General features: G+C 59.3%; 1 protein-coding gene across 1 annotated transcript in view; it reads right to left on the bottom strand.

Annotated features, from left to right (window-relative positions):
* The window catches only part of LOC129148880 (uncharacterized), a 40,666-nt gene that overhangs the window by 13,450 nt on the left and 7,518 nt on the right, over positions 1-19,698 (bottom strand). The window contains exons 5-10 of the mRNA XM_054715257.1: positions 17,403-17,567; positions 14,387-14,551; positions 11,373-11,537; positions 8,359-8,523; positions 5,343-5,507; positions 2,327-2,491 (exon numbers count right to left, since the gene is read on the bottom strand). Of these exons, the coding sequence (XP_054571232.1) occupies positions 2,327-2,491; positions 5,343-5,507; positions 8,359-8,523; positions 11,373-11,537; positions 14,387-14,551; positions 17,403-17,567 (990 nt within the window). The remainder of the gene's footprint in view (positions 1-2,326; positions 2,492-5,342; positions 5,508-8,358; positions 8,524-11,372; positions 11,538-14,386; positions 14,552-17,402; positions 17,568-19,698) is intronic.

Below are 19,698 nucleotides of genomic sequence, written 5' to 3'. Positions count from 1 at the left end.
GGTCAGAAATGTGCCTCTGGATCCTTCCTTCTGCAAAGGCCCAGAGGAGAAGCAGCCCTGCTCTGGAGCACTGCTCTGCTCTGTGATCTGGGATGCGTGGACTTGGGGGAGGCCAGCAGCCCTTATATAGGGCGGAACCACGCCCACTTGGAAATTCCCCCCGGGGGCGTGGCCACAGTCCCTCTCAATGGGGCGTGGTGTGGAGGGGCGGGGTGGGAGCAGGTGTGGGCTGGGGGCGTGACCTGCCACCCCCAGCAGGAGGAGGGGCCACAGGGCGGGTCACTGACCCTTGGACCCATCCATCCCCTCTCCATTTGCAGCTTGGATAGGGTCCCTGGAGGGTGCGTTTTAGGAAAAGAAGAGGCAGGCTGTTGATGCGTCTTAACAGGAATCCCCAAGTGAGGACTGGACCTCTAGATTCTGTCTCTCTCATCCCTGTCATTCAGGGCAGGTCTCCTAGGACTCAGGACTCCTCGGTTGCGTTATGGGCCCTTGTGAAATGGCTGCTAAACGCATCCACACCCACAGAGCTACAGCATAGACTGCTCTGGCTCTTCTCCTCCGTGGGCCTCCAACTCCCATGGGACTCATCGTTTCTCTGGACCAGGTGTGGGGTCCATTTTCGTGCTCGCGTTTTGAATATGTCTTGGCTTTGTGTGTTTGGGAAGTCTCTCATCGTAACCAGAGGAAACACATGGGTCAGTTGGTAAAGAAGAGTGTGAGAGCGCGGGTATGTTGGTATGAAGTAGAACTCGCTTACTCTCCTGAAGTCACAAAGCTTACCAGAAAACGCACACCAACATACTTTTGGATTCTGTCTCTGAAAAGGCTGAAAGGAAATGTGAGGAGAAAGAAAAGACCATTGTGTGTGTGTGTGTGTGTGTGTGTGTGTGTGTGCGCGCGCGCGCGTGTATGTGTATGTGTGTGGTGGGGGGTTGGGGGGAGGGCATCGTTTCAGCCTTTGGGAGGAGATGCAAAGTGGAGGACACCATCCCTTGAGCACTAGAGTGACACAGTGCGAGGGGCTTATATGCTTTTTCAGAAACTGGGTGTTTCGGAGGCCAAACAGCCCTGCGAAGATTATCGGAGGAGCTGTGCTCTGAACGGTGATGACCGTTTGGAAGGAAACCTTGGACTGTGTCAGGAAGAGTTGTCTGGTGCCCTACATGCACAAGTGAACCTGAGTCTGTTTTCTCCCCCTCCCACTCCCCCAGTCCGAACCCCCCCACCCCCTCGCTACTTCTCCGCCATAAGCCTGCTTATTTTCTGTGAACAACAACTGGGGTGCTGAGGTTCTAGGAATTCTGGGTAAAATGGCCAAACTCATGGATCTCGCTACAAGGTTTGGACAACAATTGGGGCGCCCCTGGAAACGCTGGCCTCTCAGACCCTTAGGGCAAGTGTGGGTCCTGCAGAGATGAGGAAAGTGTCCTGGCGGCCGGTGCCCAGGTGTTTCTGGCGGTTGGATTTGGTGTGTAGACTCAAGGGAGGCCGGGAGACTGGGAAAGAGCACTCGGTGACAGAAAGCACGATGGGAAGGAAAAGAAACATAGTCATTTCGGAGACCAAAAGGATATGCAGATTTTAAGTTTATTTTTGCAAGTTAAAAAGAATTTATTGATCTGCAAAAGAAAACAACAACAACACGGATTTAAGGTCAGGGCTCCCAAGCACAGAGGTGCTCACTTCTGCTCTGCGCACATCCTTCAGGGCAGAGGGTGAGCCCTGAGAAGGTGCGGGTGATCTCATGTCCCCGGGAGCAAAGGGAAGAAGCCGCCCAAGTCCCAGCCTCCTCTGGCTCGCGGGTTCCCTGGGAGAGCATGGCGCCACCTCGGGAGGGAGGCTGTGTCCTCTTTGCCAGCCGCTGTTGCCCCCGTGGGTGCCGGGACCCTTCCTGGCAGGCACCCTTGTTGACCAGGCTGGGCTCACCTAGCCAGAGAGTTCCCTGCCTCCAGGTGCCCGCCCCCCTTCCCTAGGAGGTGACCCCAGTCAGCCTGGAGGGACCTGGCAGGCAGCCAGCGTGCCTTCAAAGAGTGGGGGCCCAGCCTGGGGAGTTTGGAGGAGAAGGTGATCCGTCCAGGGAGGAAGGTCCATCCGCGGAAGGAGGGACGGAGATGGAGGGGCTGCAGCGCACCCAGGCTGGGCCCCGGCATCCGGCCTAGGGGAACAAGGCGTTTCTGGGCTTGACGCGGGGCACTCTGCCCTTGGCGCTCAACCTGCGCACGGCCTCCCGGAGATGCTTGGGCTGCAGGGGGGGCCTTTCCCCCCAGCTCTCGCACACGTCCAGGGCCTCTTCCACCACCTCCCCGACGAAGACCTTGGCCACCCCGGCCATGGCGATGAGCGCATTGTGCTCCACCGGGGCGCCGCCCGCCGCGCTCTGGACCACACGCTTCAAGGCTGCCCTGGGGAAGGCGGACCTGCGGTACACTTCGTACCGGGTCAGCTGCTCCTCGGAAAAAGAAGCCAGCAGCACTCGCACCTTCAGGGCCTCCTCGGGGTCCCCTTTGGGCACCCACTGCCCCTCCTTCTCCTCCTTGGCGGCTTGTCCCTTCAGCCTTGGCCTTCGGGCTGCAGGCCGAGAAGACGGGGACTCTTTGCTCGCACCTGCCTGGAGGTTGGAGCCCTGTAGGCGCCTGCTGGGGCCTTGGCCTTGGCCTTGGGGTTCAGAGGCTTCCTTCAGTTCCTCAGGTCGGTGTCCCGGGAGGGCGTGGGTGTCGCTAGCCCCGGAGCCCGCGGGGGCCACAGGGGGCTGACGGTGGCGCACACGCGTGGAGTGGCCACAGTGGTCCCTGGGACGCTTTCTGCCCTTCTCCATCCTGGCGGGCTCGGGAAGCCTCTGGGCCCGGTGGTGCGACGCCTGGTCAGGGACCTGCCAAGGGAATGGCAAGAAGAGAAGCGTCAGGGTCAGGCTGGTGGCTGGTTTCCTATCACTTTTTCACCACTGCCCCCCACAGCCCCTGTCCCCCGCAACCCCCTCGGCGAACCCCCACACTCACCGGTGACCTGGAGCAGGTCAGAAATGTGCCTCTGGATCCTTCCTTCTGCAAAGGCCCAGAGGAGAAGCAGCCCTGCTCTGGAGCACTGCTCTGCTCTGTGATCTGGGATGCGTGGACTTGGGGGAGGCCAGCAGCCCTTATATAGGGCGGAACCACGCCCACTTGGAAATTCCCCCCGGGGGCGTGGCCACAGTCCCTCTCAATGGGGCGTGGTGTGGAGGGGCGGGGTGGGAGCAGGTGTGGGCTGGGGGCGTGACCTGCCACCCCCAGCAGGAGGAGGGGCCACAGGGCGGGTCACTGACCCTTGGACCCATCCATCCCCTCTCCATTTGCAGCTTGGATAGGGTCCCTGGAGGGTGCGTTTTAGGAAAAGAAGAGGCAGGCTGTTGATGCGTCTTAACAGGAATCCCCAAGTGAGGACTGGACCTCTAGATTCTGTCTCTCTCATCCCTGTCATTCAGGGCAGGTCTCCTAGGACTCAGGACTCCTCGGTTGCGTTATGGGCCCTTGTGAAATGGCTGCTAAACGCATCCACACCCACAGAGCTACAGCATAGACTGCTCTGGCTCTTCTCCTCCGTGGGCCTCCAACTCCCATGGGACTCATCGTTTCTCTGGACCAGGTGTGGGGTCCATTTTCGTGCTCGCGTTTTGAATATGTCTTGGCTTTGTGTGTTTGGGAAGTCTCTCATCGTAACCAGAGGAAACACATGGGTCAGTTGGTAAAGAAGAGTGTGAGAGCGCGGGTATGTTGGTATGAAGTAGAACTCGCTTACTCTCCTGAAGTCACAAAGCTTACCAGAAAACGCACACCAACATACTTTTGGATTCTGTCTCTGAAAAGGCTGAAAGGAAATGTGAGGAGAAAGAAAAGACCATTGTGTGTGTGTGTGTGTGTGTGTGTGTGTGTGTGTGCGCGCGCGCGCGTGTATGTGTATGTGTGTGGTGGGGGGTTGGGGGGAGGGCATCGTTTCAGCCTTTGGGAGGAGATGCAAAGTGGAGGACACCATCCCTTGAGCACTAGAGTGACACAGTGCGAGGGGCTTATATGCTTTTTCAGAAACTGGGTGTTTCGGAGGCCAAACAGCCCTGCGAAGATTATCGGAGGAGCTGTGCTCTGAACGGTGATGACCGTTTGGAAGGAAACCTTGGACTGTGTCAGGAAGAGTTGTCTGGTGCCCTACATGCACAAGTGAACCTGAGTCTGTTTTCTCCCCCTCCCACTCCCCCAGTCCGAACCCCCCCACCCCCTCGCTACTTCTCCGCCATAAGCCTGCTTATTTTCTGTGAACAACAACTGGGGTGCTGAGGTTCTAGGAATTCTGGGTAAAATGGCCAAACTCATGGATCTCGCTACAAGGTTTGGACAACAATTGGGGCGCCCCTGGAAACGCTGGCCTCTCAGACCCTTAGGGCAAGTGTGGGTCCTGCAGAGATGAGGAAAGTGTCCTGGCGGCCGGTGCCCAGGTGTTTCTGGCGGTTGGATTTGGTGTGTAGACTCAAGGGAGGCCGGGAGACTGGGAAAGAGCACTCGGTGACAGAAAGCACGATGGGAAGGAAAAGAAACATAGTCATTTCGGAGACCAAAAGGATATGCAGATTTTAAGTTTATTTTTGCAAGTTAAAAAGAATTTATTGATCTGCAAAAGAAAACAACAACAACACGGATTTAAGGTCAGGGCTCCCAAGCACAGAGGTGCTCACTTCTGCTCTGCGCACATCCTTCAGGGCAGAGGGTGAGCCCTGAGAAGGTGCGGGTGATCTCATGTCCCCGGGAGCAAAGGGAAGAAGCCGCCCAAGTCCCAGCCTCCTCTGGCTCGCGGGTTCCCTGGGAGAGCATGGCGCCACCTCGGGAGGGAGGCTGTGTCCTCTTTGCCAGCCGCTGTTGCCCCCGTGGGTGCCGGGACCCTTCCTGGCAGGCACCCTTGTTGACCAGGCTGGGCTCACCTAGCCAGAGAGTTCCCTGCCTCCAGGTGCCCGCCCCCCTTCCCTAGGAGGTGACCCCAGTCAGCCTGGAGGGACCTGGCAGGCAGCCAGCGTGCCTTCAAAGAGTGGGGGCCCAGCCTGGGGAGTTTGGAGGAGAAGGTGATCCGTCCAGGGAGGAAGGTCCATCCGCGGAAGGAGGGACGGAGATGGAGGGGCTGCAGCGCACCCAGGCTGGGCCCCGGCATCCGGCCTAGGGGAACAAGGCGTTTCTGGGCTTGACGCGGGGCACTCTGCCCTTGGCGCTCAACCTGCGCACGGCCTCCCGGAGATGCTTGGGCTGCAGGGGGGGCCTTTCCCCCCAGCTCTCGCACACGTCCAGGGCCTCTTCCACCACCTCCCCGACGAAGACCTTGGCCACCCCGGCCATGGCGATGAGCGCATTGTGCTCCACCGGGGCGCCGCCCGCCGCGCTCTGGACCACACGCTTCAAGGCTGCCCTGGGGAAGGCGGACCTGCGGTACACTTCGTACCGGGTCAGCTGCTCCTCGGAAAAAGAAGCCAGCAGCACTCGCACCTTCAGGGCCTCCTCGGGGTCCCCTTTGGGCACCCACTGCCCCTCCTTCTCCTCCTTGGCGGCTTGTCCCTTCAGCCTTGGCCTTCGGGCTGCAGGCCGAGAAGACGGGGACTCTTTGCTCGCACCTGCCTGGAGGTTGGAGCCCTGTAGGCGCCTGCTGGGGCCTTGGCCTTGGCCTTGGGGTTCAGAGGCTTCCTTCAGTTCCTCAGGTCGGTGTCCCGGGAGGGCGTGGGTGTCGCTAGCCCCGGAGCCCGCGGGGGCCACAGGGGGCTGACGGTGGCGCACACGCGTGGAGTGGCCACAGTGGTCCCTGGGACGCTTTCTGCCCTTCTCCATCCTGGCGGGCTCGGGAAGCCTCTGGGCCCGGTGGTGCGACGCCTGGTCAGGGACCTGCCAAGGGAATGGCAAGAAGAGAAGCGTCAGGGTCAGGCTGGTGGCTGGTTTCCTATCACTTTTTCACCACTGCCCCCCACAGCCCCTGTCCCCCGCAACCCCCTCGGCGAACCCCCACACTCACCGGTGACCTGGAGCAGGTCAGAAATGTGCCTCTGGATCCTTCCTTCTGCAAAGGCCCAGAGGAGAAGCAGCCCTGCTCTGGAGCACTGCTCTGCTCTGTGATCTGGGATGCGTGGACTTGGGGGAGGCCAGCAGCCCTTATATAGGGCGGAACCACGCCCACTTGGAAATTCCCCCCGGGGGCGTGGCCACAGTCCCTCTCAATGGGGCGTGGTGTGGAGGGGCGGGGTGGGAGCAGGTGTGGGCTGGGGGCGTGACCTGCCACCCCCAGCAGGAGGAGGGGCCACAGGGCGGGTCACTGACCCTTGGACCCATCCATCCCCTCTCCATTTGCAGCTTGGATAGGGTCCCTGGAGGGTGCGTTTTAGGAAAAGAAGAGGCAGGCTGTTGATGCGTCTTAACAGGAATCCCCAAGTGAGGACTGGACCTCTAGATTCTGTCTCTCTCATCCCTGTCATTCAGGGCAGGTCTCCTAGGACTCAGGACTCCTCGGTTGCGTTATGGGCCCTTGTGAAATGGCTGCTAAACGCATCCACACCCACAGAGCTACAGCATAGACTGCTCTGGCTCTTCTCCTCCGTGGGCCTCCAACTCCCATGGGACTCATCGTTTCTCTGGACCAGGTGTGGGGTCCATTTTCGTGCTCGCGTTTTGAATATGTCTTGGCTTTGTGTGTTTGGGAAGTCTCTCATCGTAACCAGAGGAAACACATGGGTCAGTTGGTAAAGAAGAGTGTGAGAGCGCGGGTATGTTGGTATGAAGTAGAACTCGCTTACTCTCCTGAAGTCACAAAGCTTACCAGAAAACGCACACCAACATACTTTTGGATTCTGTCTCTGAAAAGGCTGAAAGGAAATGTGAGGAGAAAGAAAAGACCATTGTGTGTGTGTGTGTGTGTGTGTGTGTGTGTGTGTGCGCGCGCGCGCGTGTATGTGTATGTGTGTGGTGGGGGGTTGGGGGGAGGGCATCGTTTCAGCCTTTGGGAGGAGATGCAAAGTGGAGGACACCATCCCTTGAGCACTAGAGTGACACAGTGCGAGGGGCTTATATGCTTTTTCAGAAACTGGGTGTTTCGGAGGCCAAACAGCCCTGCGAAGATTATCGGAGGAGCTGTGCTCTGAACGGTGATGACCGTTTGGAAGGAAACCTTGGACTGTGTCAGGAAGAGTTGTCTGGTGCCCTACATGCACAAGTGAACCTGAGTCTGTTTTCTCCCCCTCCCACTCCCCCAGTCCGAACCCCCCCACCCCCTCGCTACTTCTCCGCCATAAGCCTGCTTATTTTCTGTGAACAACAACTGGGGTGCTGAGGTTCTAGGAATTCTGGGTAAAATGGCCAAACTCATGGATCTCGCTACAAGGTTTGGACAACAATTGGGGCGCCCCTGGAAACGCTGGCCTCTCAGACCCTTAGGGCAAGTGTGGGTCCTGCAGAGATGAGGAAAGTGTCCTGGCGGCCGGTGCCCAGGTGTTTCTGGCGGTTGGATTTGGTGTGTAGACTCAAGGGAGGCCGGGAGACTGGGAAAGAGCACTCGGTGACAGAAAGCACGATGGGAAGGAAAAGAAACATAGTCATTTCGGAGACCAAAAGGATATGCAGATTTTAAGTTTATTTTTGCAAGTTAAAAAGAATTTATTGATCTGCAAAAGAAAACAACAACAACACGGATTTAAGGTCAGGGCTCCCAAGCACAGAGGTGCTCACTTCTGCTCTGCGCACATCCTTCAGGGCAGAGGGTGAGCCCTGAGAAGGTGCGGGTGATCTCATGTCCCCGGGAGCAAAGGGAAGAAGCCGCCCAAGTCCCAGCCTCCTCTGGCTCGCGGGTTCCCTGGGAGAGCATGGCGCCACCTCGGGAGGGAGGCTGTGTCCTCTTTGCCAGCCGCTGTTGCCCCCGTGGGTGCCGGGACCCTTCCTGGCAGGCACCCTTGTTGACCAGGCTGGGCTCACCTAGCCAGAGAGTTCCCTGCCTCCAGGTGCCCGCCCCCCTTCCCTAGGAGGTGACCCCAGTCAGCCTGGAGGGACCTGGCAGGCAGCCAGCGTGCCTTCAAAGAGTGGGGGCCCAGCCTGGGGAGTTTGGAGGAGAAGGTGATCCGTCCAGGGAGGAAGGTCCATCCGCGGAAGGAGGGACGGAGATGGAGGGGCTGCAGCGCACCCAGGCTGGGCCCCGGCATCCGGCCTAGGGGAACAAGGCGTTTCTGGGCTTGACGCGGGGCACTCTGCCCTTGGCGCTCAACCTGCGCACGGCCTCCCGGAGATGCTTGGGCTGCAGGGGGGGCCTTTCCCCCCAGCTCTCGCACACGTCCAGGGCCTCTTCCACCACCTCCCCGACGAAGACCTTGGCCACCCCGGCCATGGCGATGAGCGCATTGTGCTCCACCGGGGCGCCGCCCGCCGCGCTCTGGACCACACGCTTCAAGGCTGCCCTGGGGAAGGCGGACCTGCGGTACACTTCGTACCGGGTCAGCTGCTCCTCGGAAAAAGAAGCCAGCAGCACTCGCACCTTCAGGGCCTCCTCGGGGTCCCCTTTGGGCACCCACTGCCCCTCCTTCTCCTCCTTGGCGGCTTGTCCCTTCAGCCTTGGCCTTCGGGCTGCAGGCCGAGAAGACGGGGACTCTTTGCTCGCACCTGCCTGGAGGTTGGAGCCCTGTAGGCGCCTGCTGGGGCCTTGGCCTTGGCCTTGGGGTTCAGAGGCTTCCTTCAGTTCCTCAGGTCGGTGTCCCGGGAGGGCGTGGGTGTCGCTAGCCCCGGAGCCCGCGGGGGCCACAGGGGGCTGACGGTGGCGCACACGCGTGGAGTGGCCACAGTGGTCCCTGGGACGCTTTCTGCCCTTCTCCATCCTGGCGGGCTCGGGAAGCCTCTGGGCCCGGTGGTGCGACGCCTGGTCAGGGACCTGCCAAGGGAATGGCAAGAAGAGAAGCGTCAGGGTCAGGCTGGTGGCTGGTTTCCTATCACTTTTTCACCACTGCCCCCCACAGCCCCTGTCCCCCGCAACCCCCTCGGCGAACCCCCACACTCACCGGTGACCTGGAGCAGGTCAGAAATGTGCCTCTGGATCCTTCCTTCTGCAAAGGCCCAGAGGAGAAGCAGCCCTGCTCTGGAGCACTGCTCTGCTCTGTGATCTGGGATGCGTGGACTTGGGGGAGGCCAGCAGCCCTTATATAGGGCGGAACCACGCCCACTTGGAAATTCCCCCCGGGGGCGTGGCCACAGTCCCTCTCAATGGGGCGTGGTGTGGAGGGGCGGGGTGGGAGCAGGTGTGGGCTGGGGGCGTGACCTGCCACCCCCAGCAGGAGGAGGGGCCACAGGGCGGGTCACTGACCCTTGGACCCATCCATCCCCTCTCCATTTGCAGCTTGGATAGGGTCCCTGGAGGGTGCGTTTTAGGAAAAGAAGAGGCAGGCTGTTGATGCGTCTTAACAGGAATCCCCAAGTGAGGACTGGACCTCTAGATTCTGTCTCTCTCATCCCTGTCATTCAGGGCAGGTCTCCTAGGACTCAGGACTCCTCGGTTGCGTTATGGGCCCTTGTGAAATGGCTGCTAAACGCATCCACACCCACAGAGCTACAGCATAGACTGCTCTGGCTCTTCTCCTCCGTGGGCCTCCAACTCCCATGGGACTCATCGTTTCTCTGGACCAGGTGTGGGGTCCATTTTCGTGCTCGCGTTTTGAATATGTCTTGGCTTTGTGTGTTTGGGAAGTCTCTCATCGTAACCAGAGGAAACACATGGGTCAGTTGGTAAAGAAGAGTGTGAGAGCGCGGGTATGTTGGTATGAAGTAGAACTCGCTTACTCTCCTGAAGTCACAAAGCTTACCAGAAAACGCACACCAACATACTTTTGGATTCTGTCTCTGAAAAGGCTGAAAGGAAATGTGAGGAGAAAGAAAAGACCATTGTGTGTGTGTGTGTGTGTGTGTGTGTGTGTGTGCGCGCGCGCGCGTGTATGTGTATGTGTGTGGTGGGGGGTTGGGGGGAGGGCATCGTTTCAGCCTTTGGGAGGAGATGCAAAGTGGAGGACACCATCCCTTGAGCACTAGAGTGACACAGTGCGAGGGGCTTATATGCTTTTTCAGAAACTGGGTGTTTCGGAGGCCAAACAGCCCTGCGAAGATTATCGGAGGAGCTGTGCTCTGAACGGTGATGACCGTTTGGAAGGAAACCTTGGACTGTGTCAGGAAGAGTTGTCTGGTGCCCTACATGCACAAGTGAACCTGAGTCTGTTTTCTCCCCCTCCCACTCCCCCAGTCCGAACCCCCCCACCCCCTCGCTACTTCTCCGCCATAAGCCTGCTTATTTTCTGTGAACAACAACTGGGGTGCTGAGGTTCTAGGAATTCTGGGTAAAATGGCCAAACTCATGGATCTCGCTACAAGGTTTGGACAACAATTGGGGCGCCCCTGGAAACGCTGGCCTCTCAGACCCTTAGGGCAAGTGTGGGTCCTGCAGAGATGAGGAAAGTGTCCTGGCGGCCGGTGCCCAGGTGTTTCTGGCGGTTGGATTTGGTGTGTAGACTCAAGGGAGGCCGGGAGACTGGGAAAGAGCACTCGGTGACAGAAAGCACGATGGGAAGGAAAAGAAACATAGTCATTTCGGAGACCAAAAGGATATGCAGATTTTAAGTTTATTTTTGCAAGTTAAAAAGAATTTATTGATCTGCAAAAGAAAACAACAACAACACGGATTTAAGGTCAGGGCTCCCAAGCACAGAGGTGCTCACTTCTGCTCTGCGCACATCCTTCAGGGCAGAGGGTGAGCCCTGAGAAGGTGCGGGTGATCTCATGTCCCCGGGAGCAAAGGGAAGAAGCCGCCCAAGTCCCAGCCTCCTCTGGCTCGCGGGTTCCCTGGGAGAGCATGGCGCCACCTCGGGAGGGAGGCTGTGTCCTCTTTGCCAGCCGCTGTTGCCCCCGTGGGTGCCGGGACCCTTCCTGGCAGGCACCCTTGTTGACCAGGCTGGGCTCACCTAGCCAGAGAGTTCCCTGCCTCCAGGTGCCCGCCCCCCTTCCCTAGGAGGTGACCCCAGTCAGCCTGGAGGGACCTGGCAGGCAGCCAGCGTGCCTTCAAAGAGTGGGGGCCCAGCCTGGGGAGTTTGGAGGAGAAGGTGATCCGTCCAGGGAGGAAGGTCCATCCGCGGAAGGAGGGACGGAGATGGAGGGGCTGCAGCGCACCCAGGCTGGGCCCCGGCATCCGGCCTAGGGGAACAAGGCGTTTCTGGGCTTGACGCGGGGCACTCTGCCCTTGGCGCTCAACCTGCGCACGGCCTCCCGGAGATGCTTGGGCTGCAGGGGGGGCCTTTCCCCCCAGCTCTCGCACACGTCCAGGGCCTCTTCCACCACCTCCCCGACGAAGACCTTGGCCACCCCGGCCATGGCGATGAGCGCATTGTGCTCCACCGGGGCGCCGCCCGCCGCGCTCTGGACCACACGCTTCAAGGCTGCCCTGGGGAAGGCGGACCTGCGGTACACTTCGTACCGGGTCAGCTGCTCCTCGGAAAAAGAAGCCAGCAGCACTCGCACCTTCAGGGCCTCCTCGGGGTCCCCTTTGGGCACCCACTGCCCCTCCTTCTCCTCCTTGGCGGCTTGTCCCTTCAGCCTTGGCCTTCGGGCTGCAGGCCGAGAAGACGGGGACTCTTTGCTCGCACCTGCCTGGAGGTTGGAGCCCTGTAGGCGCCTGCTGGGGCCTTGGCCTTGGCCTTGGGGTTCAGAGGCTTCCTTCAGTTCCTCAGGTCGGTGTCCCGGGAGGGCGTGGGTGTCGCTAGCCCCGGAGCCCGCGGGGGCCACAGGGGGCTGACGGTGGCGCACACGCGTGGAGTGGCCACAGTGGTCCCTGGGACGCTTTCTGCCCTTCTCCATCCTGGCGGGCTCGGGAAGCCTCTGGGCCCGGTGGTGCGACGCCTGGTCAGGGACCTGCCAAGGGAATGGCAAGAAGAGAAGCGTCAGGGTCAGGCTGGTGGCTGGTTTCCTATCACTTTTTCACCACTGCCCCCCACAGCCCCTGTCCCCCGCAACCCCCTCGGCGAACCCCCACACTCACCGGTGACCTGGAGCAGGTCAGAAATGTGCCTCTGGATCCTTCCTTCTGCAAAGGCCCAGAGGAGAAGCAGCCCTGCTCTGGAGCACTGCTCTGCTCTGTGATCTGGGATGCGTGGACTTGGGGGAGGCCAGCAGCCCTTATATAGGGCGGAACCACGCCCACTTGGAAATTCCCCCCGGGGGCGTGGCCACAGTCCCTCTCAATGGGGCGTGGTGTGGAGGGGCGGGGTGGGAGCAGGTGTGGGCTGGGGGCGTGACCTGCCACCCCCAGCAGGAGGAGGGGCCACAGGGCGGGTCACTGACCCTTGGACCCATCCATCCCCTCTCCATTTGCAGCTTGGATAGGGTCCCTGGAGGGTGCGTTTTAGGAAAAGAAGAGGCAGGCTGTTGATGCGTCTTAACAGGAATCCCCAAGTGAGGACTGGACCTCTAGATTCTGTCTCTCTCATCCCTGTCATTCAGGGCAGGTCTCCTAGGACTCAGGACTCCTCGGTTGCGTTATGGGCCCTTGTGAAATGGCTGCTAAACGCATCCACACCCACAGAGCTACAGCATAGACTGCTCTGGCTCTTCTCCTCCGTGGGCCTCCAACTCCCATGGGACTCATCGTTTCTCTGGACCAGGTGTGGGGTCCATTTTCGTGCTCGCGTTTTGAATATGTCTTGGCTTTGTGTGTTTGGGAAGTCTCTCATCGTAACCAGAGGAAACACATGGGTCAGTTGGTAAAGAAGAGTGTGAGAGCGCGGGTATGTTGGTATGAAGTAGAACTCGCTTACTCTCCTGAAGTCACAAAGCTTACCAGAAAACGCACACCAACATACTTTTGGATTCTGTCTCTGAAAAGGCTGAAAGGAAATGTGAGGAGAAAGAAAAGACCATTGTGTGTGTGTGTGTGTGTGTGTGTGTGTGTGTGCGCGCGCGCGCGTGTATGTGTATGTGTGTGGTGGGGGGTTGGGGGGAGGGCATCGTTTCAGCCTTTGGGAGGAGATGCAAAGTGGAGGACACCATCCCTTGAGCACTAGAGTGACACAGTGCGAGGGGCTTATATGCTTTTTCAGAAACTGGGTGTTTCGGAGGCCAAACAGCCCTGCGAAGATTATCGGAGGAGCTGTGCTCTGAACGGTGATGACCGTTTGGAAGGAAACCTTGGACTGTGTCAGGAAGAGTTGTCTGGTGCCCTACATGCACAAGTGAACCTGAGTCTGTTTTCTCCCCCTCCCACTCCCCCAGTCCGAACCCCCCCACCCCCTCGCTACTTCTCCGCCATAAGCCTGCTTATTTTCTGTGAACAACAACTGGGGTGCTGAGGTTCTAGGAATTCTGGGTAAAATGGCCAAACTCATGGATCTCGCTACAAGGTTTGGACAACAATTGGGGCGCCCCTGGAAACGCTGGCCTCTCAGACCCTTAGGGCAAGTGTGGGTCCTGCAGAGATGAGGAAAGTGTCCTGGCGGCCGGTGCCCAGGTGTTTCTGGCGGTTGGATTTGGTGTGTAGACTCAAGGGAGGCCGGGAGACTGGGAAAGAGCACTCGGTGACAGAAAGCACGATGGGAAGGAAAAGAAACATAGTCATTTCGGAGACCAAAAGGATATGCAGATTTTAAGTTTATTTTTGCAAGTTAAAAAGAATTTATTGATCTGCAAAAGAAAACAACAACAACACGGATTTAAGGTCAGGGCTCCCAAGCACAGAGGTGCTCACTTCTGCTCTGCGCACATCCTTCAGGGCAGAGGGTGAGCCCTGAGAAGGTGCGGGTGATCTCATGTCCCCGGGAGCAAAGGGAAGAAGCCGCCCAAGTCCCAGCCTCCTCTGGCTCGCGGGTTCCCTGGGAGAGCATGGCGCCACCTCGGGAGGGAGGCTGTGTCCTCTTTGCCAGCCGCTGTTGCCCCCGTGGGTGCCGGGACCCTTCCTGGCAGGCACCCTTGTTGACCAGGCTGGGCTCACCTAGCCAGAGAGTTCCCTGCCTCCAGGTGCCCGCCCCCCTTCCCTAGGAGGTGACCCCAGTCAGCCTGGAGGGACCTGGCAGGCAGCCAGCGTGCCTTCAAAGAGTGGGGGCCCAGCCTGGGGAGTTTGGAGGAGAAGGTGATCCGTCCAGGGAGGAAGGTCCATCCGCGGAAGGAGGGACGGAGATGGAGGGGCTGCAGCGCACCCAGGCTGGGCCCCGGCATCCGGCCTAGGGGAACAAGGCGTTTCTGGGCTTGACGCGGGGCACTCTGCCCTTGGCGCTCAACCTGCGCACGGCCTCCCGGAGATGCTTGGGCTGCAGGGGGGGCCTTTCCCCCCAGCTCTCGCACACGTCCAGGGCCTCTTCCACCACCTCCCCGACGAAGACCTTGGCCACCCCGGCCATGGCGATGAGCGCATTGTGCTCCACCGGGGCGCCGCCCGCCGCGCTCTGGACCACACGCTTCAAGGCTGCCCTGGGGAAGGCGGACCTGCGGTACACTTCGTACCGGGTCAGCTGCTCCTCGGAAAAAGAAGCCAGCAGCACTCGCACCTTCAGGGCCTCCTCGGGGTCCCCTTTGGGCACCCACTGCCCCTCCTTCTCCTCCTTGGCGGCTTGTCCCTTCAGCCTTGGCCTTCGGGCTGCAGGCCGAGAAGACGGGGACTCTTTGCTCGCACCTGCCTGGAGGTTGGAGCCCTGTAGGCGCCTGCTGGGGCCTTGGCCTTGGCCTTGGGGTTCAGAGGCTTCCTTCAGTTCCTCAGGTCGGTGTCCCGGGAGGGCGTGGGTGTCGCTAGCCCCGGAGCCCGCGGGGGCCACAGGGGGCTGACGGTGGCGCACACGCGTGGAGTGGCCACAGTGGTCCCTGGGACGCTTTCTGCCCTTCTCCATCCTGGCGGGCTCGGGAAGCCTCTGGGCCCGGTGGTGCGACGCCTGGTCAGGGACCTGCCAAGGGAATGGCAAGAAGAGAAGCGTCAGGGTCAGGCTGGTGGCTGGTTTCCTATCACTTTTTCACCACTGCCCCCCACAGCCCCTGTCCCCCGCAACCCCCTCGGCGAACCCCCACACTCACCGGTGACCTGGAGCAGGTCAGAAATGTGCCTCTGGATCCTTCCTTCTGCAAAGGCCCAGAGGAGAAGCAGCCCTGCTCTGGAGCACTGCTCTGCTCTGTGATCTGGGATGCGTGGACTTGGGGGAGGCCAGCAGCCCTTATATAGGGCGGAACCACGCCCACTTGGAAATTCCCCCCGGGGGCGTGGCCACAGTCCCTCTCAATGGGGCGTGGTGTGGAGGGGCGGGGTGGGAGCAGGTGTGGGCTGGGGGCGTGACCTGCCACCCCCAGCAGGAGGAGGGGCCACAGGGCGGGTCACTGACCCTTGGACCCATCCATCCCCTCTCCATTTGCAGCTTGGATAGGGTCCCTGGAGGGTGCGTTTTAGGAAAAGAAGAGGCAGGCTGTTGATGCGTCTTAACAGGAATCCCCAAGTGAGGACTGGACCTCTAGATTCTGTCTCTCTCATCCCTGTCATTCAGGGCAGGTCTCCTAGGACTCAGGACTCCTCGGTTGCGTTATGGGCCCTTGTGAAATGGCTGCTAAACGCATCCACACCCACAGAGCTACAGCATAGACTGCTCTGGCTCTTCTCCTCCGTGGGCCTCCAACTCCCATGGGACTCATCGTTTCTCTGGACCAGGTGTGGGGTCCATTTTCGTGCTCGCGTTTTGAATATGTCTTGGCTTTGTGTGTTTGGGAAGTCTCTCATCGTAACCAGAGGAAACACATGGGTCAGTTGGTAAAGAAGAGTGTGAGAGCGCGGGTATGTTGGTATGAAGTAGAACTCGCTTACTCTCCTGAAGTCACAAAGCTTACCAGAAAACGCACACCAACATACTTTTGGATTCTGTCTCTGAAAAGGCTGAAAGGAAATGTGAGGAGAAAGAAAAGACCATTGTGTGTGTGTGTGTGTGTGTGTGTGTGTGTGTGTGCGCGCGCGCGCGTGTATGTGTATGTGTGTGGTGGGGGGTTGGGGGGAGGGCATCGTTTCAGCCTTTGGGAGGAGATGCAAAGTGGAGGACACCATCCCTTGAGCACTAGAGTGACACAGTGCGAGGGGCTTATATGCTTTTTCAGAAACTGGGTGTTTCGGAGGCCAAACAGCCCTGCGAAGATTATCGGAGGAGCTGTGCTCTGAACGGTGATGACCGTTTGGAAGGAAACCTTGGACTGTGTCAGGAAGAGTTGTCTGGTGCCCTACATGCACAAGTGAACCTGAGTCTGTTTTCTCCCCCTCCCACTCCCCCAGTCCGAACCCCCCCACCCCCTCGCTACTTCTCCGCCATAAGCCTGCTTATTTTCTGTGAACAACAACTGGGGTGCTGAGGTTCTAGGAATTCTGGGTAAAATGGCCAAACTCATGGATCTCGCTACAAGGTTTGGACAACAATTGGGGCGCCCCTGGAAACGCTGGCCTCTCAGACCCTTAGGGCAAGTGTGGGTCCTGCAGAGATGAGGAAAGTGTCCTGGCGGCCGGTGCCCAGGTGTTTCTGGCGGTTGGATTTGGTGTGTAGACTCAAGGGAGGCCGGGAGACTGGGAAAGAGCACTCGGTGACAGAAAGCACGATGGGAAGGAAAAGAAACATAGTCATTTCGGAGACCAAAAGGATATGCAGATTTTAAGTTTATTTTTGCAAGTTAAAAAGAATTTATTGATCTGCAAAAGAAAACAACAACAACACGGATTTAAGGTCAGGGCTCCCAAGCACAGAGGTGCTCACTTCTGCTCTGCGCACATCCTTCAGGGCAGAGGGTGAGCCCTGAGAAGGTGCGGGTGATCTCATGTCCCCGGGAGCAAAGGGAAGAAGCCGCCCAAGTCCCAGCCTCCTCTGGCTCGCGGGTTCCCTGGGAGAGCATGGCGCCACCTCGGGAGGGAGGCTGTGTCCTCTTTGCCAGCCGCTGTTGCCCCCGTGGGTGCCGGGACCCTTCCTGGCAGGCACCCTTGTTGACCAGGCTGGGCTCACCTAGCCAGAGAGTTCCCTGCCTCCAGGTGCCCGCCCCCCTTCCCTAGGAGGTGACCCCAGTCAGCCTGGAGGGACCTGGCAGGCAGCCAGCGTGCCTTCAAAGAGTGGGGGCCCAGCCTGGGGAGTTTGGAGGAGAAGGTGATCCGTCCAGGGAGGAAGGTCCATCCGCGGAAGGAGGGACGGAGATGGAGGGGCTGCAGCGCACCCAGGCTGGGCCCCGGCATCCGGCCTAGGGGAACAAGGCGTTTCTGGGCTTGACGCGGGGCACTCTGCCCTTGGCGCTCAACCTGCGCACGGCCTCCCGGAGATGCTTGGGCTGCAGGGGGGGCCTTTCCCCCCAGCTCTCGCACACGTCCAGGGCCTCTTCCACCACCTCCCCGACGAAGACCTTGGCCACCCCGGCCATGGCGATGAGCGCATTGTGCTCCACCGGGGCGCCGCCCGCCGCGCTCTGGACCACACGCTTCAAGGCTGCCCTGGGGAAGGCGGACCTGCGGTACACTTCGTACCGGGTCAGCTGCTCCTCGGAAAAAGAAGCCAGCAGCACTCGCACCTTCAGGGCCTCCTCGGGGTCCCCTTTGGGCACCCACTGCCCCTCCTTCTCCTCCTTGGCGGCTTGTCCCTTCAGCCTTGGCCTTCGGGCTGCAGGCCGAGAAGACGGGGACTCTTTGCTCGCACCTGCCTGGAGGTTGGAGCCCTGTAGGCGCCTGCTGGGGCCTTGGCCTTGGCCTTGGGGTTCAGAGGCTTCCTTCAGTTCCTCAGGTCGGTGTCCCGGGAGGGCGTGGGTGTCGCTAGCCCCGGAGCCCGCGGGGGCCACAGGGGGCTGACGGTGGCGCACACGCGTGGAGTGGCCACAGTGGTCCCTGGGACGCTTTCTGCCCTTCTCCATCCTGGCGGGCTCGGGAAGCCTCTGGGCCCGGTGGTGCGACGCCTGGTCAGGGACCTGCCAAGGGAATGGCAAGAAGAGAAGCGTCAGGGTCAGGCTGGTGGCTGGTTTCCTATCACTTTTTCACCACTGCCCCCCACAGCCCCTGTCCCCCGCAACCCCCTCGGCGAACCCCCACACTCACCGGTGACCTGGAGCAGGTCAGAAATGTGCCTCTGGATCCTTCCTTCTGCAAAGGCCCAGAGGAGAAGCAGCCCTGCTCTGGAGCACTGCTCTGCTCTGTGATCTGGGATGCGTGGACTTGGGGGAGGCCAGCAGCCCTTATATAGGGCGGAACCACGCCCACTTGGAAATTCCCCCCGGGGGCGTGGCCACAGTCCCTCTCAATGGGGCGTGGTGTGGAGGGGCGGGGTGGGAGCAGGTGTGGGCTGGGGGCGTGACCTGCCACCCCCAGCAGGAGGAGGGGCCACAGGGCGGGTCACTGACCCTTGGACCCATCCATCCCCTCTCCATTTGCAGCTTGGATAGGGTCCCTGGAGGGTGCGTTTTAGGAAAAGAAGAGGCAGGCTGTTGATGCGTCTTAACAGGAATCCCCAAGTGAGGACTGGACCTCTAGATTCTGTCTCTCTCATCCCTGTCATTCAGGGCAGGTCTCCTAGGACTCAGGACTCCTCGGTTGCGTTATGGGCCCTTGTGAAATGGCTGCTAAACGCATCCACACCCACAGAGCTACAGCATAGACTGCTCTGGCTCTTCTCCTCCGTGGGCCTCCAACTCCCATGGGACTCATCGTTTCTCTGGACCAGGTGTGGGGTCCATTTTCGTGCTCGCGTTTTGAATATGTCTTGGCTTTGTGTGTTTGGGAAGTCTCTCATCGTAACCAGAGGAAACACATGGGTCAGTTGGTAAAGAAGAGTGTGAGAGCGCGGGTATGTTGGTATGAAGTAGAACTCGCTTACTCTCCTGAAGTCACAAAGCTTACCAGAAAACGCACACCAACATACTTTTGGATTCTGTCTCTGAAAAGGCTGAAAGGAAATGTGAGGAGAAAGAAAAGACCATTGTGTGTGTGTGTGTGTGTGTGTGTGTGTGTGTGCGCGCGCGCGCGCGTGTATGTGTATGTGTGTGGTGGGGGGTTGGGGGGAGGGCATCGTTTCAGCCTTTGGGAGGAGATGCAAAGTGGAGGACACCATCCCTTGAGCACTAGAGTGACACAGTGCGAGGGGCTTATATGCTTTTTCAGAAACTGGGTGTTTCGGAGGCCAAACAGCCCTGCGAAGATTATCGGAGGAGCTGTGCTCTGAACGGTGATGACCGTTTGGAAGGAAACCTTGGACTGTGTCAGGAAGAGTTGTCTGGTGCCCTACATGCACAAGTGAACCTGAGTCTGTTTTCTCCCCCTCCCACTCCCCCAGTCCGAACCCCCCCACCCCCTCGCTACTTCTCCGCCATAAGCCTGCTTATTTTCTGTGAACAACAACTGGGGTGCTGAGGTTCTAGGAATTCTGGGTAAAATGGCCAAACTCATGGATCTCGCTACAAGGTTTGGACAACAATTGGGGCGCCCCTGGAAACGCTGGCCTCTCAGACCCTTAGGGCAAGTGTGGGTCCTGCAGAGATGAGGAAAGTGTCCTGGCGGCCGGTGCCCAGGTGTTTCTGGCGGTTGGATTTGGTGTGTAGACTCAAGGGAGGCCGGGAGACTGGGAAAGAGCACTCGGTGACAGAAAGCACGATGGGAAGGAAAAGAAACATAGTCATTTCGGAGACCAAAAGGATATGCAGATTTTAAGTTTATTTTTGCAAGTTA

This window comes from Eptesicus fuscus, chromosome 4, assembly GCF_027574615.1.
Source record: "Eptesicus fuscus isolate TK198812 chromosome 4, DD_ASM_mEF_20220401, whole genome shotgun sequence".
NCBI lineage: Eukaryota > Metazoa > Chordata > Mammalia > Chiroptera > Vespertilionidae > Eptesicus > Eptesicus fuscus.
This window is presented reverse-complemented; position numbering and strand designations above follow the sequence as displayed.